Here is a 23,701-nt window from a genome sequence, read left to right as displayed (position 1 = left end):
TCATGCACTATATAATCTCAATTATACTCTTCTTAACAGAAATGTTGGTCAAACACTGATACTCTTGAAGCATTAAAATAATAAAAAAAGTGATATTAGAAAGAAAATGAAACATTGTTATGTTTATATTTACGCCATTGTTAAATATACGTGTTTATTTTAAATATATGTTATTTACTTTAATTACCTTTACTTATTTTTATTGAATAATTCTTAATTCTCTTCTTAAATCTCTCTAGCTAAGTTTCATCTAAATAATATGCTCTTGTTAAACTGTGAATAAAATTGTTTTGTATGTTTTTTTTTTTCATTCACATTTAACATAATATACCATATACCAAGCAAGACTTGTGTAAATATTATTTAATGTAAACAACTTATTTTACAATTTAATATTCATATAACTACCTTAATTTTGTCTAATATTTAATTATTTAATCAAAGATATATGTATTAATAATGAAAAGACTGTATTAAATATTATTAAGCTATTTTAATTATTATTATGTTAATATTATAAGAACTTGTATTTGATAATTTAACTGCGCATTAATTGAAATGTAAATATTCTTTATTTATTCCTATTTGTAGAAGTTTAGCATTATGCAATACCTCAATTTTATTATGTTTTGTTTTGTTGTCATGGAGATGTATGTAAGTGAGTGAGCACGTTTTGGAACACCACGTGAGGAGAAGGTTTATTGAAAAGAGTTTTAGAAAGAAATCACGAGAATAATTGAGGCGAAAAGAACAGATATATAAGCGATGAACACTGAAATTATTATTAAGGAATTAAGGGGAGATTAGAGGATTAAGAGAGAGAGAGAAAGGAGAGGATTGGCATTAGGTTGGAATCGGAGCATTCGGGAATCATAGTGCGATAATAGCAAGTCGGCAAGTCACTCAAGCAGCTAATAAAGTCTACTAGTCGAGAGGCAGTTAGCTAATAAATTGTAGAATAACAATTATAGCTACGGAAGAGCTGAGTGACTACTAAATAGACTAGCGATATTTGAGTTGAGATTCAATTTCAGGGCAGACCTTTCAAGGACATACAGAACCTTGAAGCAAAGTACAAAGTTATTAGCGAATAGTAGAGGCTGTAAAATTGAAGTTTACCGTTAGCTGTGCTTAGAAATATATTGCCTAAAGAATTCAATGAATGCAGGAAGAATGAACAGCTGTGCATATAAAACCTCAAGTTAAGGAATTATTGTGTATTGCCTTAATTCATAAGTGATCAGTAGTATTTCATGCAAGAACGTTTGTTTATGTGTATGGTGACCGATGATTAATTCAGTTATTGCTTAGAAGAATTATTTTAATGAGTGCCATATACTGTTTAAGTGTTTACAGTTATAAAAAATGTTTGTGTGTAAGTTTATGAAGAAAGAAGATTATCGGTACGATTATTCCAACCATTAATATTCCTTTGCAGAGAAGTGCGAGTTTCATCCTAGAATATCCTTATATTAACAGTAACTATTGTGAAAATTAACTGAAGTGTAAAATTAAAAGTGTTTGTGAAGAAGTGTTACTGCAATTTTATTGTATTTGGAACTTAAGGAACTGTGAGAAAACTGTAATAGAGATAGCAGAATTACCATTGTCTGAGTTTGTATGACTGTATTGCCAGGAAGGCTGAAGTGTTTCTAATAACTTAATTAGTGATTTGAAGTTAAGTGTAAAATTTGTGATTCTAAAATTAAATGTTTGTTTTTGTTAATCAAAAGTTGTATTTTGCCTGAATTTCTTTTACTGCACCATTCAAAAAATATTCGAACCAAGGGGGGAAAATTAAGTAAGTTAAATATACTCGGCCAGTATATATAATATTAACATCTAAAAGAAGAGATAGTTGTGAGTTGGTTTTTCTTCAGTTCTTGAACTAATTCAGATATAGAGTGGCGCAGTCTATAAATATAAATTTCCTCTATATTTGAATTAGAAATCAACTTGCAGCCTGTCAACTAGTTAAGAACATCGTAATAACTAAATATCGGATCCAAAGTATAGATTGACAAGAAGTAGGATACAACACTCTATCTTTCTATATGTCTTAAGATTCACTCAGGGCCATTATTCACTCTTAAGAATGGTGCACATGGAATTTGGAGACAAAGGGATTACTACTGGGCAATGCCGATTCCCCTTTGTTTCAGTACTGGTTCTGATTCCTTCTTCAGATTCAGGGAAAATTTCTATTATACTGCCCCCACCCTGAATCCTAGATTATTGAATAGCGCAAAATCAAAGAACCAGAACTCAGTTTAGTACACTATCTTAAATCACTTAAGCTTATTCTGCAGTGTAGCCTTCCTAACAATTTATCTCCCGCTTTGGTTCGAATTTTAAGAGAAGGTGCAATAGAAATAAAAAATCAGGCAAGTCACTAGTTAAACTTAAAGAAAAGCACATTTAATTTCAATTCAGACATTTACACATTATGAATGGACACTGACATATAATTTCACTAGTATCAAAGAATGAACATAATAATCAAAACTTTCTAAATTTCTCATAGCATGCAACACACATCAATTCAAATATGCAATTCTATCTACAAACAGCCATGCACTATTATGCACTTCAAAGCTAAGGATTATTCACTTATCAAATCACAAAGTAACCTCCACGTGCTTCTGTACTAATTCCTTCAGTTTATTCATATATTATCGCTACTTCAAAATCTAACTTTCTCTAAAGTCCTTAACATAATTAAATTTATGCCAAGGACTAAATTTACAAGCTTTTCTCCTGTAACACAGTTACTTAACAAAACACAGGGTTTACATTACCATTTGCTGGGGGACTATTCTAGGCCATCTCATTCATCACGACTGAACTTTCTCTTCTTGATTCCTGGCTCATTCTATATAATCTGTAGTGTTCCACTGGTGGTCCGAATAGGACATATCTCTGCCGCCGAAAGTAATTGCCCGTTGTTTTCTCGTCAACTGGTTCAACATGGCTCAGCTATTTCCTGGGGAATCGGAAACTACCTTCCGCTGGGCTAAACATTGACCGGCAAGCTTTCATGAACATCATGGAATGCTCCTTCAGTCTTTGTCTTGATGACCTCGTCGAAGCATGGGGCAAGAAGGTGCCACAAGGAGATTCCAGAACCAAACGAAAAGCAACCAAAAAGCCCTCTCTTAGGTGCTGCTACCGTTTTTAAATCGCGCACCATCCTTTCTTTCTACGTCATTGCTTTTCCCCCTCCCCTTTGCCTGAGTTACCCTGCATCTCCCAGTACGTAGTGCCACACTCTCCCTAGCGTGCTCCTCGATGTGAGTGTGTGTAGGGGGGGGGAGCTGCGTGCTTGTCTTTCTTGGTGCACGTGTACTTATTTCACATGTTCACCTTCAGGCCATCTGCACCTGATTCGATTAATTTTTCTCCCAGCAAATTTACAAGCATTTACACAAAAGTAACATAGCTGAAATCACAAACAATTCACAATATTTATATTACAACATGAGTTATGGATAAATAACCTCAATTTAGTAACATTTCTGGTAAGTCACAAGTAATTTAGCACATCTGATATGTCAATATATGTTCAAAATTGCAAACACATGTTAAGTCTGAAGGAAACGTAAATTAATTAATTTTCAGTTAAATTCAGAACTTAACATGATATTTTCAGACTTTTATATGAAGTAATAAATTTTGAAATCCTCTGATGAGATTTTCAAAATGCATCTTTTCACCTTTTTTTGTTATTAACATAGCTTTTACAATTTAACTATAGGAGCATGAGAAAATAATTTTTTTGTGTATATATATATATATATATATATACACACAGAAAAAAAACATGCAGATTTTGAATTTAGAAAAAGAAAATTACTTTTATTAAGTAACTATTTTGATTAATTTTGTTATATCAAAAAACGATGATATATCTCTAGGATATAAGGGTGGATATATTTCCATGCCAGATTTTCTTCATCCAGAATATAAAAAGTACCAAGGCTAAATTATAAAGTGAGATGCTTAACTTAATACAGCATATAAGAATGAGCAAAACTGGGTATCAAAATAGTTTTTTTTAATCCAAATTATAATTTATAACAGAAAATTCAAAAAAAAAAAAAAAAAAACTTTGTAAATTAAGTAACTTCCTACCTGCCTGTATTTTTGCATCTCATGCATTCTGCTTCATATTAGTTAATTTTTAGTTACACAGCTTAGCAAAATGAACATAATTTCTGATCTATCATCTAGCTCTAGGAGCATGTTATGTTGGGACATTCAGTTAGCTTCATTTAATACTAATTTTTTTAAATAATTCATTATTAAAGTATCTACTGCTGCATATGTGTTAACTCTTGAAAAGATACCCATAAAAAGCATTTGTGCAACTAGCAACTAAAGATCATCATCAAGCACTTAAAGAACTTAAGCCTATTATGGCCTCTGAAGCCATCAGAAAACCTGGTCTATAAACTGTCAGGATAATCTTGATGGTTTATAATGATGAGTTTGTTTGGGTGGTTTTTCTGTTTGCAATTTTTTTTTTTTTTACAACAACAAATTTTCCATTTTCTCTATTATCATAAAGAAACTAGGAACAATTAATTAGTGGTTCCTGGTTTAATTCTATCATTATTTCTTTTATAATTAAGACTATATTTTGCTGTTCCCCTCATAAATTTCATTTCAGCTGCTATTAATCTCTGCTTGTCTTTTTTTATTGTCAAAATTTCATTTCCATATAACAGTGTTGGTGAAACTAATATACTGTAAACTTTTAGTTGAGTCTGCATTTGTACAAGGTTGGGTTTAAGCACCAAATTTAGTGCCTGTTATTTTTAGGTATTTTGTAATTTTCATATTAAATCATACATCCTAAATATATAAAAGAATTAACTTGTTCTAAAATTTTGTTATTTATTACTATTATATTTCTAATTGGATCCTGACATTTAAAAGTCACTGTTTTTTTTTTTTTTATTTTATCCCTCTCAAGATTATCATTCCAAAATCTTCAAGGCTATTTCCTTTTAAATTGAGAATAGCTATCTGAAGATTATCTTCAGATTGTAATTACCACCTAATCATCAGGCAAAGAGGAGAGTGATAGTTTATACCTTGATGATTTTTTTCTATTCATTAATTTTTCACATCAAAATCAGCTAATGCTTTTTATTTCCTTACAGGCAGGTGAAGCCTTTTAACCATATCAAGCTTTTTGGACACTGGGTGGGCAGTTCAATCTCCAATGGAAGCCAATCAGAGATTGTTGGCCCAAAACTATTAATAATTATAAGCAGTAACGGATGAAGAGACAGGCAAACAAATGCTACCATCTCTTGGTACTTAACCCTAACACAAAAAGTTATTGTCTGAAATGATGTGGGCTCTACAGCTGATTTTCTTGAGTTTACGGGACAAAAAAATCTGCTTGCCCATGCCAGAGATCAACTGGCTTAGGAACCAGTGAAAGAAAAGTTTAGAAAAAGTTACTCAAGTCAGTAACTAGACTTAAACTTAAGTCTATCTTTGGGCAGCCTAGTGCAGTGGATGCAAGCACCACTTCCACTGGCCTCTATTACACACGACTATTATTATTATTAGCTGAGCCCTCTCACTTTGCCAAGGTGAACTTAAAGACTGCTAACTGGAGAACCTGCTACATATCACTGGTTGTGCCCAAAACAACAACATCATCATCAAATTCCTATCATGTATCCTCAAGGGGTGTACAGGATTAGTTCTACATGAAAAAAATTACATCATTACTAACTTCCTATCTACAATTTTCCTCCAAATCAGTCTGTTCCTTGTCAAGACTCCAACATTATCAGATCTTATATTTCTATCGTTAAGCACTTTGTACCATATCAATCCACCTATATCTTGGTCTTCCTCTGGGTCGTTTTGCTGCCAACCTGGCAGAGAACACTTATTTTGCTAATCTTTCCTCACCCATTCTGTTTAAGTGACCATACCACCTGAGATTACCTCTGGTAATGCATTCCTGGATGCTGACAATGTCAAGTTCTTTCCTAATATCCTTGTTTTTAATATGATATTGCCATTGATGCCATCTGTTTACACCTATAATCTTTCTCAGGACTCTCATATCTGCAGTCTCTAGTCTTTGGTCAAGTGTTTTACTTCTGACCCAGCTCTCAGATCCATAAGTTAAAACTGGTTTGAACACTGTCTTGTATACAGACTAATTTAGTATTCCGACTAATTTCTCTTCGACTAATTCCGACTAAAGGGGTGCTTAAGGGTCAAAGCTGTATAACTGAGAGGAGACCTCCACATAGCCTTTAAAGGAATGCGGAGAACCGACCAAGGTTTCTGACCTAATGTCCAATCCTCACCTTCTCGTGGTGCACTCTGTTGGGTATCTACTTTGATACTGAACGAACGAGGATGGGCTGGCAATTTGGGATTTAGCCGACCAAATTGTATTCTTATTGGTTAAACCAAAATAAAAAATGATGGTACAACATGACAAAATTTCATGCCGGCTGGGGCGTCGCCCGGTTAAACAAGGCCCCCGTTGTTTTCGCCAGGGAACCAGGGCGAACAGCGAAAAGTCAGCTACTGGAACAAATCTGAAAACAAACCCCAACTCAACATCACCAGAGTTAAAGATCGGTACTATCAATGTAAGAAGCCTGAATAGCAAAGAAATGGAGCTAGCTGAGGAATTAGATAAGTACCAATCGACATAATAGGGATGACTGAAACAAAAAAAACAAAAACTGGTGAGATATTTCTGAGCAATAAATACAAAATGTTATATTCAGGAAATGACAATCAAGGAAAAGAAGGAGTAGCCATAGTATTCAACACAAAATACGAGGCTAATCTTAAATGGCAGTCAGTCTCAAGTAGAGTAATGTGGGCAAATATGAGAATGGGGAACTGGACAATGAGACTTATTTGTGCCTATGGTCCCACAGAAGGTTCTACTAAGGTAGAAGTGGAGGAATTTTTTGAGGCTTTAGAAAAAGCAACTGACACAATGAAAAAGGAAAAGTTGGTCCTTGTTGGGGATCTAAATAGTAGAGTAGGAAATGATTGTGAGACATACAAAAATATTTTGGGAAAATTTGGAGAAAAGAGCAAAGCTAATAATAATGGCAAATATCTGTTGGATTTCTGCTCAGGACATGGACTGGTTATTACTAACACCATGTTCCAACATAAAAATGTGCACAAATTCACATGGAGAGAAGAGGCAAGGAATAAGAAAAGTCTCATTGACTATGTTATTGTTGATAGTGATGTTTTCTTCCTGGTGCAGGACACCAGAGTGTACAGAGGATTTGAAATTGGAAGTGATCACTATTTAGTCTTGAGCAGGATAAAATTGAATTTCATATTGAAAAGAATAACATGTAAGAAAGTTTTAAAGCGAATAAAAGTTGAGCAGCTCTCAGATGTGAACTGTAGACTAAAATACAGAAATATTATTGAAAAGAAAATGAAAGAGTTTGAGAACAGGAATCAAGCCTTGGAGATTCAGTGGCAAACTCTGAAGGAAACATTGATTGATTCTGCCAGAGAGGCATGTGGTGAGGTTGTGTGCAAGGATAAAAAAATCAGAACTCCCTGGTGGACACAGGAAGTTAAAGAGGCAGTGAAGGAAAAGAAGAAAGCATATCAAAAGTTCCTGGCAAATAAGTCAGCTTTTACTCTTACAGAATACAGAGACAAATGTAAGAAAGCTAAACAGTGTGTAAAACTAGCTAAACAAAAGTCATGGGAGGACTTTGGCAAGAATATAGAAAATACAGGGTGTTCGGGATAAATTTGACAGTTTCGTAAGGAAAAAGAAAATCTTCTTTGTATCTATTAAATTTAATGAATTGACAAAAAAACATTACAGGCAGAGTTAATTACAATACTATCAACAAGATTTACTCAAAATAACCACCATTAGCATCGATCACAGCTTCAATTCTGCTTCGGAACCTCGAACAAGCTGATGCTACAGTCTCCCTGGGAAGGGCCGCAAAAACTGTTTTAATTTTATCCATTAACTGGGCTTTTGTATTACTGGAAGTGCGATTGGTGTCTTTTTCAACTGCGCCCCATACAAAATAATCCATGGGGTTAAGGTCTGGGGAGTTTGGAGGCCAAACATTTGGACTGGTTAAGTCGTAGAAATTTTCAGACAACCATTTTTGACTTTTCCCAGAGGTGTGGCAAGGGGCCGAATCCTGCTGCCATACATACGGCCTACCATTGGCTACCCTTGTTATCCAGGGCTTGACTACAGTTAGCAACTCCACGAACAAAGCCCGAATTCCAATGCCAGGGTTCTTCAACACCTGTTCCTGCAGATTTGCGAGGAATTCTGCTGTACAACGCAATCAGATCGTCTGCTAGGGATCTTTCTTCTTGCTATATCCTCGTAGTCACCATTGCAAGTCTCTAGTTCATGCCTGATTGTTTTTACTGTATTCAGGGAGCATTGGGCAGCAGTCGTAATATCCTTATTTTGATGGCGGGCACGAATCATCATGATACAAGTTATTCTCTTCCATGATTCAGGTGGGTTCCAGCTATTCATCCTTTCTGACATCTTGTATATGAATGAAGAAGGGTCCAAACTTTTAAATGAAGAGAAGTGTGTGTTAATACATGTAACTTACGGAAAAATATAATTAATTATAAATATGTCAAATTTATCCCGAACACCCTGTAAATATCAAGAAGGTGGCAAAATATTCTGGAGGTTGTTGAAGAAGCTTAGGAATGGAGGAAAGAGTGCTGTAAAAGGAATTAGAGATGATAAAGGTGAAATGAAAACAGGAGAAAAAGATATCCTTGAAGTATGGAGTAATTACTTTGAAAAACTGCTAAATGAAACAAGTAGTGATGACAGCACAGTGATAAAAAACACTGACCAGGCATGCAGTCAGGAATACATATCCATACTTGAAGTAGAAAAAGCCATCAAAGGCTTGAAATGTGGAAAGGCAGCAGGAGTAGATGATATTCGACCAGAAATGCTGAAGTATGGTGGTATAAGAGTCTTACAGTGGCTGCACTGCATAGTTCAGAAAGCCTGGACAGAGGGACGAATTCCCGATGATTGGAGTAGAGCTCTCATAGTACCCATATATAAAAAGGGAAATAAAACTGAATGTGAGAATTACAGAGGTATTTCCCTACTGAGTGTTCCTGGCAAGATCTATGCAAGTATACTTGAGAAACGGTTGAGAAGAATTGTGGAAGAAAAGCTTGGTGAAGAACAAGCTGGATTCAGGCCAAATAGAGGCTGTCAGGATCAGATCTTCACTTTACGACAAATAGTCGAGAAAGCATGGGAATATAACAAAGATCTGTATTTAAGTTTTGTCGATTTGGAAAAGGCATATGACAAGGTGCCAAGAGAGAAGCTATTCAATACGCTGCAGTTATATGGTGTCAATGGGGTATTATATCAAGCAATACTTAGTCTTTATTTGAGTTGTGAGTCAGCAGTTAGAATTGAAGGAAGTACAGGAAGATGGTTTAATGTTAAATCTGGTGTGAGACAAGGATGTACATTATCCCCTCTGTTATTCATTATCTATATGGATCACATTATGAAGGAATGTGGTATTAAACCTGATATCAAAATTGGAGATGTTAATGTCAGCTCTTTGCTTTATGCGGATGATGTTATACTTCTAAATAAATCCGCTACAAGTCTGCAAGATTCTCTGACTAAATTGAATAGCTGTTGTAATAGATATGGTATGAAGGTCAGCAATAAAATGACAAAGACAATGAAAATAGGCAGAATCATTGAAAATGTCAACTGTGTTGTGAATGGAAACCGGTGGAACAAGTAAAACATTTCAGCTACTTAGGCACAATTTTTACTGAAGATGGTAAACTAAATATAGAAATAGACAACAGAATCAGCAAAGCTGGTATGGTAGGAAGTCATTTGAATAAATTCATATGGAATAAGAAAGAAATTAGTCGGAACACTAAATTAGCTGTATACAAGACTGTGTTCAAACCAATTTTAACTTATGGATCTGAGAGCTGGGTCAGAAGTAAAACACTTGACCAAAGACTAGAGACCGCAGATATGAGAGTCCTGAGAAAGATTAGAGGCGTGAACAGATGGCATCAATGGCAATATCATATTAAAAATGAGGATATTAGGAAAGAACTTGACATTGTCAGCATCCAGGAATGCGTTAGCAGAGCTAATCTCAGATGGTATGGTCACTTAAATAGAATGGGAGAGGAAAGATTAGCAAAACAAGTGTTCTCTGCCAGGTTGGCAGGAAAACGACCCAGAGGAAGACCAAGATATAGGTGGATTGATACGGTACAAAGTGCCTTAGACGATAGAAATATAAGATCTGATAATGTTGGAGTCTTGACAAGTAACAGACTGATTTGGAGGAAAATTGTAGATAGGAAGTTAGTGATGATGTAATTTTTTCATGTAGTACTGTCATATCCTGTACACCCCTTGAGGGTACATGGCAGGAATTTGATGATGATGATGATGACTAATTTCTCTCTTATTCCATATGAATTTATTCAATTGACTTCACACCATACCAGCTTTGCTGATTCTGTTGTCTATTTCTATATTTAATTTACCATCTTCACTAAAAATCGTGCCTAAGTAGCTGAAATGTTTTACTTGTTCCACAGGTTCCCCGTTCACAACACAGTTGACATTTTCAACAATTCTACCTATTTTCATTGTCTTTGTCTTTTTAATGCTCACCTTCGTACCATATCTATTACAACAGTTATTCAGTTTAGTCAGGGACTCTTGCAAACTTGTAGGAGATTTATTTAGAAATATAACATCGTCCGTACAAAGCAAAGAGCTGATATTAACATTTTATCATTTTTTATTATCTGTTTGCAATTTTTTTTTTTTTTTTTATAACCACTCCATAATGCTAAACAGAAATTCAGAAATATATACTAAAAGAAATTCTGTTTATATTTACTATTTCTCTAATATCTGAACTAAAGCACTTAAAATACCCTTAATGTCCTGGAAGTTTTTTTCCACTTGGTTAGACCATAATCCTTTATCCATATTTAGTTTAATACTTTATATTTATTAAACTAAATTTATTATAGTCTAACCAAGTGGGAAAAAACTTCCAACATCTTTCTCTAAATCAAGAGTAATTTAATAATAAGGTGAGATACCTTTTGGCAACTCGTATAGGTAAATATGACTTCTCCATTACTTCCACCTTAGTATCACCACCTCTGGGTCTGGCTCCCACTGACGAGACCTCAATAAAGGTCAAAACAGTCTGGGCAATGGCCCTTCCCTTAATGCATAGCATTATACATGTCTGCAAGGAGATGTGCTTTGCATTATGGGAGATACTAAGACAAGTAGTGATGAGAGCTTGGTCCACCTTTACCACGAGTTGCCTCAGTCCTGAAGATACTTCAGACGCAAACTTTGTTTGCTTACACTTGGATAAAGGATTAAACTAAATTTATTATAGTCTAACCAAGTGGGAAAAAACTTCCAACATCTTTCTCTAAATCCAGAGTAATTTAATAATAAGGTGAGATATCTTTTGGCAACTTGTATAGGTAAATATGACTTCATTCTTCATTCTCCATTACTTCCACCTTAGTATCACCACCTCTGGGTCTGGCTCCACTGATGAGACCTCAATAAAGATTGAAACCAGTCTGGGTAGTGGACCTTTCCTTAATGCATAGCATTATACATGTCTGCAAGGAGATGAGAAGTAGTGATGAGAGCTTGGTCCACCTTTACCACAAGTTGCCCCAGTCCTGAAGATACTTCAGGCGCAAACCTTGTTTGCTTACACTTGGATAAAGGATTAAACTAAATTTATTATACCCTTAATGTATGTATTGTAATTATTTTAGCATCTTCATTTTCTTTTTATCATTTCCACTTGCATCAATCAAATCCATTAATAGTCATTTCCTGGATGAAGTTGTCAGCTGCTTATATACATTATATATGTATTATATTATATTGTTATCTATGTAATATGAGTCCTCTAGGAAAGGAAAGGAAGCTAAAGGAAAGGAGTCTAAAATGAAAAATAATATGAGTCCTACTACTTCTGCTCTTAAGGCATCTAACTGAGCTGCCTGGAAAAGGCAGCTCAGTTAAAAGGCCTAAATATTTCCTTAAATAAAGGATAATATTTGATAAAATGTTTGCACAGTAAGTCCATCCATCAGTAACTCTAACAAGCACTTAAGTAGCATCCACAGCCTTCCAAGTATCCTTGGAAATATCCTAACCATAATATGAGGATAAGGCAGTTACCCCTATGCCCTAAGTATTCTTGTCTGTAAATTGTGTGTGTGTTTTACTGACCAGTTTGCCTGTTCTGAGGGACAAAAAACCCAAGTTTCCAGTTGAAAAAATCGTCTACCTCCATATGAGACTGGCTAACTCACTTCTAGTCAAAAGAGACCAGATAAAGGTTCCTAACATCATGGATGGTAATCAAACCCAGGTCTTTCCAACCAAAGGGCTTCATCTATACTGACTGAGCTATGGAGACTCTTTGCACAGTAAGTATTCTTACTTATTTACAGATTTAAAGAAAGATGTAAAATAAACAAAAAATCCAATTATTAAATTTAACTAATCTTTCTTAAAACTAAACATTCAATATATCAATTAACTGGTATGAACAAAATAACTGAAATGTTACTAAAGCATAATCAATAATCTCTTACCTTCTGCATCATCCAACGAAAATGATGCATTACTGAATGAGGTACTGATTCTGGCACTGAAAAAAAAAATAAAAAAATATATATATATACGAAATTAACTATTTTTGAAATAATTTTTGATTCACATATAAATGGCATTTTCCACATTCCATGTATTAAAAACATTATATTCAAAAAAGTTTTATATATTTCTGCAGACATTATAGAAAGATATTCAGTATATTACTATATTTATAATAATTATCTGAACTAATAAAAATATTTCTATTGATATTATGACTGATTGCAATAATAAATATCTTACAACAGTATTAACAATAAATTACAATACGCCTCTTTTTAACTTCCTTATTTATTCTTTGTCTTCTGCGGGATATCAATTTCAAGCCTCACTCAACAATAACAATTTTCGAGCTTGGTCTCCTTCTTGATGACAGTTGCACAAATTAACTGATTGAATTCTACATATATGAGGAGGCTAGTGTTTAGAAAACATTAGTCTCTTCATATATGTATGAGACATAATAAACATTTATAATGAAGTATTTGAATGTCTATAATGCCTGTGACATAATAATGAATTCATATCAAACAGATTACTACAGTACACACTCACTATAGCAAACCCATATTTAGTAATATATATATATATATATATATTTAAAATTGCATTTACACTGTATATAGTGTAGATGTAATATAGTGTACTAAGCAGCATGAAACAACATGTTTCATGCTGCTTAGTAGTTCTGGCTCCGAGACACAGCTACAAATGCAAATTAATCCAGTTAAGGGTTGTCCTGAGTTAAAAGGATTATCACACCTCTTAATGGTGATAATTGATGACTAGCACTTCTTATCCATGTTTCTCCAATGATATATTGCATGCTTCACATCGACATTGTGGTGAATGGAAATATATGTCAAGGCTGGTATGATGGTTAATTAGTTTTTTATGAAGCCCAGGCGCTTAACTGTAACAAGCAACTGAGCTTAAAACACTGAGGGAAGATGAGATATATGAGGTGTGACAATAAAATTACCAGAATGCATGCACGTTTGGACACATTTGTGCTATTGCCTTTGTATCAAAACAATGGCGGTAGTTGACAAAATGTGGTAGAACTCTGACAAACAGTAAAACACTGATTATCCCAGAGCTCAATTATCATAGTCCTCTGTAGAACATACAAATTTCTTTTTTTCTTTTAAAATTCTCTATATAAGTGGATTCATAAATAAATTGTAATGAAGCCCTAACAGCTGCAGAAACATTATTTAAATTGGTGGAAAGTCAAGATCACGTTGATCACATTGAAGTTTTACAACTTTTTTGACATATAAGAAAAATAAAACAAAAAATAATGGTACAAAGAAAAGAAACAAAAACAATGGACTTTCTGTCTAGTTTAAAAATGTTCAGTTTTATATTTACATACTACAAGAACGTTTACCTTGTGTTTCTAAAGATTTTTTATGTATTTAACCCAATAAAACTTAATTTGAATTAACCATGTTTTTCAATTATCCAGGCTCTAGTGTCACCCAATTTCCATGGATAATTGATGTTTTACTGTATATGTTTGTTGATTTTATCAGAAAAATGATTGATTAGAATTTATAACAGCATATTAACATGAAGTGTTGCAAAATTAGGCAAAAGTGGTAGTGAAACTCCAGGCATGTTAAGAGTAATTTATGGGATGATGTCATGAAAAAATCTAATGTGTTTGAATGGCATAAGAGGAAATGGTGGAAGGTGTGAGAGATGATGAAAGAACTGGGTGACCACAAACTCATCGAAACATATAAAAATGTAGAAAGAGTGTGTCGATAATTAATTCCGTCCAACAGACAATTAAGTGTACAGTTAACAGTAGAATAAATTTAAACAGAGAAACAGCAAGGAAATTTTGATGGATGATTTGGGAAATAGAAAAATTTCTGCAAAGGTGGTTCTGCAAATTTTAAATGAGGATCAAAAGCAACAGCGGCTTGATGTTTGATCTTTCTTCACAATTTCCTGTTTCTAATAATTATTACTGGTGATGAAAGTTAGTGCTTTCAATACAACTTGGAAACAAAGCCCCAAAGCATGCAACGGAAAACATAATCTTCACCAAGACAAAAAAAAGGCACAAATGTCACAATCGTAAATCCATATAATGCCTCATAAGCACATGGTTCACTTTTAATTCATTCACTTTTGTTTCATGAATTAAAAATTCATGAAATAAGGACAAACAAACAGTGAATCAACACTGTTATTCAGAAGTGCTCAAAAGGTTACATAAAGCTATTCATAAGAAGAGACCTTAATTTGGTCTCTTATATAGACTTGGCTGAACAACTGGACTGCTCATCGTAATAATGCCCCTCACAATGCAATAGCTGTCTGTGAGTGTCTGGCTTAAAAATCTAGTACAAAATTATTATTCTCTATATTCAGCATGCCTGGATCTTTGTGACTTTTTACTGTTCCCAAGACTGAAGAAGGCCTTAACAGGATGCAGATTTTCTGACATCCAACATCATGTGGTGACTAATAAAAAGCATTCCAGAAGACAAGTTCCAGAAATGTTTTAAACAATGGCAGCATTGTTTAAAACATGAATTGATCTACATGCTGTACAAGGGGGGAGGGGGATTACAAAAGGTAACAGTATACTTCCACTACTCTACAGATAAGCAGGCATAGATTTTACATGTGCATTATGAAAATTTAATTGTCACATCTTGTATAATATTGGTATCAATGATATCTTCTAGCTAGAAAGACCTGAGTTTGAATCCATCCTGTCTAGGATGCAAAGAACTTGTATATGGGCTTTTCCCCATATAAGTTAGGGCTAATCCTCATATGACTTTGCCAATCTCATGTGAAGGTGGCAAGGTTTTTCCTCCCAGAAACTCAGCCAAAATCAGTCAAAGAATACGTTTAACAGAAAAACACAATTGCAAATTGGATGACCACTCTATCAAGGCATTAATTAGGTTTCTAGTAAGTTACTTAGCCTTAACAACACATAGGAAGATGGAAAAACAGACACATACACACAAGGTTGCTTAAGGATCTAAACAGAATCACCCCTGCCACTTTGCAAAACAAGCAAACCAGCATTTAAAGAGCACACTCACACATACAATTAACGGACATAATGAATTGATCTCCATAGCCTTGATTGCTTCAACCCTAATGCCAATCAATCTAACCTTCCTTCATTCAGGAATTATTGATTGCCTTACAGATATCAAAGCTATGCGAAAGACAGAATAATATTATGCAAGTAATTATAATTCAGTTTTATGGTCTGTGTTTTTGCTCTGATATAAATTAATGGATAATGGAAGTTATTCAGAAATATTAAACACTGTTTCTCAAAACTTAAGACTACCTTCTACGGTAATAACTCTTGTTTGTTTTGTTTGCATTATTACTGATTTTGCTTTGTGATGGACATGTTATATGGATAAATATTAGACATTATTACTGATAAAGTAGTTATTTTTGACAATTTTCTAGATAGTCAATATCCATGATAAGTTCATGAGCAAAGGAATGTAGTTAATAAGGTCATCCATAGAACCTGCCATCTTGGTTTTTTAACCTTTGGGACCAGAGCACAGTTATAACAGGATCTGAAAGTTATACTAGTGATGCCACTTAAACTATTGCTGATTATAACAGAGGAATCCTTCACAGTCATTTTGCGGCTATGGTTCACCTTGAACACAGTTTCAACTGTCTTGCTTAGAGTTCCCATCTACTAGATCAATATGCAAATTAAAATCCATAAAATAAATCATTCGTTAAATGCAGTAAGGAAGTATAATGCATCATAATTGCTATCATCAAGCAAACTGCAGAGAATTGTAGCCTACCCAAAAATCATCTTATGAACTTTTAATCTCATATAGTAGGTGAAGTGTGAAAGATTAATTATTGTACTATTATTATCATTCATGAAATCAAAGATTCATCATGAGATGATAAGTTCTAAAACTTTGCAACATTTCATTAATAAAGCTATAAACAGATTTTCTTAATATACTTACAGTAACCAACTGCAACTAATTCAGCATGCTTTGTAGGCTTCACAACTTTAGATATATCTCCTATGCTCACTCGAACAGAATCTGAAATATAAATTATTACCAATGCACTGTAATACATAACATTATAATGGTTATCTGACTAAAATCAGAATAGCAAATTCTAAAATATTTGGCAGGAAATCAGTAACCTAAAAAAAGGAGGATAATCAAATCATTTTCTGCTACTACAGCTATTAGTAAATCTTAAAACTGACAAAAACATTTAAAGTAGAAATTAGAAAAATGTTGTGTTTCTGAACATTCTAGAATTATTCTAGAATTATCATCATTTATTACTACTCAATGCACATTCTCTCTCTCAACACTGTGAGAAAGAGAACACAGATAAATCAACAATATGACTTCTAAACTTGAAGCTCTCCATGTGATGAGCAGATTTTGCATTTTGAGTTGGTATTATGAAGTGAGGGGGGAGAGGGAAAGAGAGAGAGATCTAATTAAGGTGAATGATAAATGCACGTAAACACAAGAAAGATATTTAATTAACCAAATATTTCGGTCTGGAAATAACAGACCATCCTCAGTGGTATTACAAGAACATTATAAAAAAATACAAGCTAGAATATTAACAATAGATCATTTAAAATAGAACACGCCGCATGATGTTATATCACTAAGTATGAAACGGAATATTTTGAAGTAGACATGATTGAAAAAAAAAAAAAAAAAATTAATGAGTAATCTTGATTAGACTTTCCCAGATTTTTGATATAGATATACAGTCATTACGATTCAGGTAGGGATGATGGAGCAAGGCCTCCATGCTTTATTTGAACAAACGTTCAAACTTATAACGGGATCTATGTAAGAGGCGAGTCTTGGTCCAAAGGATGTTGTGGTCAGTTTCAATCCTGTGCTGAGCCAATCCAGACTTTTCAGATTTGTTATGAAGAATGGAAGATTGATGTTCTTGGATTCTTTTTTCAAGAGAACATCCAGTCTGTCCAAAATAGGATAGATCACAGTTGCACGGAATTTGATAAACTCCAGGAAGAGATAAAGTTGAGCGTTTATCTTTAGGAGAAGGAAAATGAGAAGACAATTTGTTAATAGGTGAATAAGTAGCTGTTAAATCATATTTCTTTAAAATTCTTGCGATAGGTTCAGAAATATTGGAGATATAAGGAATTGGCACTCGACGTATTGAAACTTTGTTGTTTTGTGGAGGATTATAAAAATTGAGAAGATGTCGAGTACTTTTTTCAGAAAAGCCATTGAGTTTCATGTGTTGTTGGATAGTAGAAAGTTCTTTCTGTAGATAATCAAAAGCAGAACAATTAGTTTTTGCTCTTCTGATGAGGCATTTTATAATTCCAGTTTTTTGACATGGATGATGAGCTGATTCTTTAAGAATAGAACGACTATATAACGACTATGATGGGCTGATTCTTAAAGAATCAGCCCATCATCCATGTCAAAAAACAGGAATTATAAAATGCCTTGTCAGAAGAGCAAAAACTAATTGTTATACAGATATTATACATGTCTGTAAGGAGATGTGCTTTGCATTATGGGAGATACTAAGGCAAGTGATGAGAACTTATACCACCTTTACCATGAGTTGCCCCAGTCCTGAAAGTACTTCAGGCACAAACTTTGTTTGCTAACACTTGGATAAAAGATAAAACCCAATATAAAATTATCAAAAAATGATTACCTTCCACTAAGGACAAACCATCTCCACTTTCCCTCCCAGGTGTTTACCTAAGTCTTTGGGACTGTTGTCTCTCATATTTTGGAAACAAATAGGACATTCTGTTGAGAAGATCCTTCAGGAACACAAATCCTATACCCATTATAAGAAATCCCAAAATCTGGTCTAGCCAAACCTAAATTTGAGCACTTATTCCAAGAGGATGCTAAAGTGCTATTACAGTACCCAAATTTGAATTGGAATAACAGTATTCCATTACCAAAAATTTGGGAGTCTTTTCCTTAGTAACTGTAAATAAGCTTTTATATATATATATATATATATATATCAACAAAATATCAATTATAATATACTACACTCGAACTTGGTTATAACAAGCACCAGTGAACCAACAAAAGTTCCTCATTACACCTATTACTCCCTTATCAATGATAGTGAAATCTACTTCCTATTTTTTTTTTTTTCAATTCTCAATAACTTGATAAAAAAAATCGATTCAAAAAAAAAAAAAGAAGCATTAGAGAAAAAAAATAATATAATTACAAAAACATTATAATTACATTACTTAGATATTATTTGTATGAACATGCTTATATAAATAAACTACAATTTACTTAATATTAAACCCAATTTATTTGTCTATAAATTTAAAACACAGTTTATTTCTCCTGAATTAAAAATATTAATTAATGATAAACATGATTTCAGTTATCCAGCCAACCAATTTCACATACAAAATCATTTCATCCAAATTGTTTAGCAAATTTTTCCACTTGAGTCTAAGACTGGACCGTCAATTGAGAATCAAGCCTTTTTTGTATAGTGAACCGTTGAAGCCATGCTTCATCGACATTTGCAACTTGTGATCTTTATTTTTTTTGTTTCAGTTATACTATTTTCCAGTGCTGATATGTAAGCATATTTATTCTTCCACAATGTCGATACTGTTGAAGAGTCATGATTCTATTGGGTCATGACAAAGGTCCAATGTTTAGTAAACATACTGCAAAGTCATGAGTGAAGAAGTGAGTTCTTCCAGAGATTTTATTATTATGTGACACCTCCAAGGAGTCTAGACTCATCGAGGGAGGACACCTACTCTACAACTCTCAGTCTCCACCACTTAATCCATCAAATACAATGAAGCCATCATCTACACCAACACCTTCTTGCCCACCACCACTAGTATTTTTTGTCTGTAAATTGCATGTCCTCAAGGCTGATTTGTCTGTATGTGGAATGAAAAACCCAAGTTTCCAGGAGAAAAAAACCCTGTTACCTCCATATGAGATTGGCACTCACCTTCAATTGAAAAAAAATCCATATAGAGATTCTTCTCATCATGCCAAGAATTGAATTTAGGCCTTTTCCAATTGAAGGGTCCAATTGTGCTACAGAGGTGCTTTAAAAATATCCGTCAGATTCGAGTTTCTAAGTTTCTAATCCAGCAGGAAAAAAAAAAAAGAAAAGAAATGAAGAAAAAAAAAGAAGGAAAAAGATTGACTGACTTAAACCAGCCAAAAAAGGATTTCTGGAATGAATCTTGGTATCGGAACTCAGAATCCAAATCACCTTATCCACCATTCTGTCAGTGTTCTGGAATACATGAATAAAGGAAAGATCAGCAAATTCAGAGGTACCAGTTCACTGGCCTTTCAAAAATCCTGTAATAAGGTGTGATGGACCTTGATTTAGAACTGTATTCAAAGAAAGACACTAGACAGTAGAACAGTTTCAAGAGGCCATAATGATGGCATCTGACAAAGCTAGGCTGCACAAACCATTACAAGATATAGAACTACATTTTTGTCACTATCATACTGATCTTCTTGATCCTTAAATAACCTTCCCCCACAACTAGTATGTGATAAAGTACTTGCATATAATGTTTATTCCCTTTGCACATTATGAATTATACCTTGCATCTTCCAATAACCATATTATGATACTTTGGAATGGAGGATATCATAACTTTATGATTACTCTGTACACTGTAAGTGTATAACGTTTCACTTTCACTAAAAACAACAGTTTTCAACTAACTAATAAGCAGTAAATACAGAATATATTTCATTATCAGATATTATGTCATTTATTTGTTAAATTACTAACATTATAATAATCATGAGAAATGTTAAAATTAAGTAAATTTATAGAATTGGGCTTATTCCATTACTATAAATCCTTGAAATCATAGTAGGTTATGAATATTCTCTATTTGATATTGACTATTTAACCTAATGTAATTTCAAGGGGGTGTGTATTACACACACACACATACATATATATATATATATACAGGGTGTTCGGGATAAATTTGACATATTTATAATTAATTATATTTTTCCGTAAGTTACATGTATTAACACACACTTCTCTTCATTTAAAAGTTTGGACCCTTCTTCATTCATATACAAGATGTCAGAAAGGATGGATAGCTGGAACCCACCTGAATCATGGAAGAGAATAACTTGTATCATGATGATTCGTGCCCGCCATCAAAATAAGGATATTACGACTGCTGCCCAATGCTCCCTGAATACAGTAAAAACAATCAGGCATGAACTAGACTTGCAATGGTGACTACGAGGATGTAGCAAGAAGAAAGATCCCTAGCAGACGATCTGATTGCGTTCGTACAGCAGAATTCCTCGCAAATCTGCAGGAACAGGTGTTGAAGAACCCTGGCATTGGAATTCGGGCTTTGTTCGTGGAGTTGCTAACTGTAGTCAAGCCCTGGATAACAAGGGTAGCCAATGGTAGGCCGTATGTATGGCAGCAGGATTCGGCCCCTTGCCACACCTCTGGGAAAAGTCAAAAATGGTTGTCTGAAAATTTCTACGACTTCACCAGTCCAAATGTTTGGCCTCCAAACTCCCGAGACCTTAACCCCATGGATTATTTTGTATGGGGCGCAGTTGAAAAGACACCAATCACACTTCCAGTAATACAAAAGCCCAGTTAATGGATAAAATTAAAACAGTTTTTGCGGCCCTTCCCAGGGAGACTGTAGCATCAGCTTGTTCGAGGTTCCGAAGCAGAATTGAAGCTGTGATCGATGCTAATGGTGGTTATTTTGAGTAAATCTTGTTGATAGTATTGTAATTAACTCTGCCTGTAATGTTTTTTTGTCAATTCATTAAATTTAATAGATACAAAGAAGATTTTCTTTTTCCTTACGAAACTGTCAAATTTATCCCGAACACCCTGTATATATATATATATATATATATATATATATATATATATATATATTACATACAGAAAAAAAAACATATCCAACTTACTACTACTGTCATGAATCTGACCACAGTGAATATATCTTTTAAAAATATGGAACCTTTTCCGAAGCAAAATATGTACTGTCTTCTGCAAACACAAACTGCACTTATCCATTCTGGGAAAGTAGAATCAGCCTCATATAAGTCTCTGAAATGAAAATATTAAAACTACTTGGGACAAAGGTAAAGGATATATAAAAGGATACTTTGTAAAAAACAAATAAATAAATAAAGTCTTGTCTTAAGATTTTCAAGAACCAGTGAGGTTCTTTAGCGATCATCTTCATAACTGCGATCATCTCGAGGATAAGGTGGTTTGGCCCTATGCCTCCAGGTGTGCCCTATGTCTGTCAATGCATGTGTTCATGGTATGCCTGTTCTGGGGGTCAAAAAAAACTGCATTTCCTGGTGAAAAAAAAATTCTACCTCCATATGAAGACTAGCTAACTAACCTTTAGTCAAAAGAGCCCAGATAAAGGTTCCTCATGTTGAAAGTTTATTTTTCACTTGGTTAGAGTATAATAAATTTTTAGTTTAATCCTTTATCCAAGTGTGAGCAAACAAAGTTTGCGCCTGAAAGTATCTTCAGGATTGGGAGTAAGGTGGTACAACACCAGGGCAATTCGTTGCAAAGGTGGAGCAAGCTACCAACACTCCTGTCTCAGTATCTCCTATAATGCAAAACACATCTCCTTGCGGATATGTCTAATGTTATGCATTAAGGGAAGGGCCACTATCCAGACTAGTTTCGACCTTTATTGAGGTCTCTTCGGTGGGAGCCAGGCCCAAGTTGAGATACCAGGCAGAAGCATTAGCAGGTCATCTCTACCTATAGGAGTTGCCAAATGGTGTGCCACCCTTTTTTAATAAATTACTCTGGATTTAGAGAAAGATGTTGAAAGTTTATTTTTCACTTGGTTAGACTATAATAAATTGAGTTTAATCCTTCATTCAAGTGTGAGCAAACAAAGTTTGTGCCTGAAAGTATCTTTAGGACTGGGGTGAGGTGGTACAACACTGGGAAACTCATTGCAAAGGTGGGGTAAGCTAACATCACTCCTATCTCAGCATCTCCCATAATGCAAAACACATCTCCTTGAGGATATGTATAATGTTATGCGTTAAGGGAAGGGCCACTACCCAGACTAGTTTCGACCTTCAGTGGGAGCCTATAGACTATATAAATATTTCCTGTCTGCCATTCAAACATATCACCAGTGTAAAGACTAAAACTAACTCATAAAAGAAACATATAGACTTCCCCACTAAATACAATAAACATGGTATAATTAAACTCTTTAAAAACATCCATATTTCCATTTGAGGGACAAATAGAATTGTATAAAAAGAGATGGATAGCACTTAAACAGGTTTGGTGAGAATTAACTGGACAGACCGATGCCAGAAGGAAGTATACTAAGCGATGTGCCTAAGTGAGGTTAAAAGAGCAGGAGAGTTAAACAGGTGAGATTGAAGTGTGAATGGAGAGGTGAGTAGTGTGAAAGATAAGAATGTGAAAACAGGAATGCAAAATGGTTGGGAAACAGGAAAACACAGTATAATGAGAGTGGATTCTGAAAGTAGTAATGAATGGATGTATGTATGTTTAAAGATGGTCAACATAAGAATGAAATGGCTGAGAAGTAGTTGATTCTGGTGAGATATGTGGGGTAAGGGTTGTAAAGGTGAGCTGGCAAAAGCAGGAATGGAAAAGTAATGAATAAGGGAGTGGCATGGGTGGGATAGTCCAAAAAATAAATTGTTATGCGTATTTTTGAATTGTCAGGAGTACCAGAAATAAGGCAGATGAAGTTCTTCCATTAATTGAGTTTATTTTCCCAAAACAGTTGGAATAAGTGACCTCAATATGGTCAAATGAGGATGATATCCCAACTGGAATAGAAATGGAAGAGTATGATCTTTTTTGTGAGAATTGGAAGGACAAAAAACAGAG

At 34.2% G+C, this 23,701-nt stretch overlaps 1 protein-coding gene across 3 annotated transcripts in view; it reads right to left on the bottom strand.

Moving 5' to 3' along the window:
• c12.2 (von Willebrand factor A domain-containing protein c12.2) overlaps positions 1–23,701 on the bottom strand; it is a 550,347-nt gene that overhangs the window by 494,147 nt on the left and 32,499 nt on the right. For all 3 annotated transcript variants that reach the window (XM_090409563.1, XM_090409565.1, XM_090409564.1), the window contains exons 2-4: positions 21,754–21,895; positions 16,753–16,833; positions 12,697–12,752 (exon numbers count right to left, since the gene is read on the bottom strand). In XM_090409563.1, coding sequence (XP_090265689.1) covers positions 12,697–12,752; positions 16,753–16,833; positions 21,754–21,862 — 246 coding nt within the window. In that variant the 5' untranslated portion in view covers positions 21,863–21,895. The remainder of the gene's footprint in view (positions 1–12,696; positions 12,753–16,752; positions 16,834–21,753; positions 21,896–23,701) is intronic.

The sequence above is a fragment of the Typopeltis vanoorti genome, chromosome 19 (assembly GCF_054136105.1).
Source record: "Typopeltis vanoorti isolate ZY-2024b chromosome 19, IOZ_Tvanoo_1.0, whole genome shotgun sequence".
NCBI lineage: Eukaryota > Metazoa > Arthropoda > Arachnida > Uropygi > Thelyphonidae > Typopeltis > Typopeltis vanoorti.
This window is presented reverse-complemented; position numbering and strand designations above follow the sequence as displayed.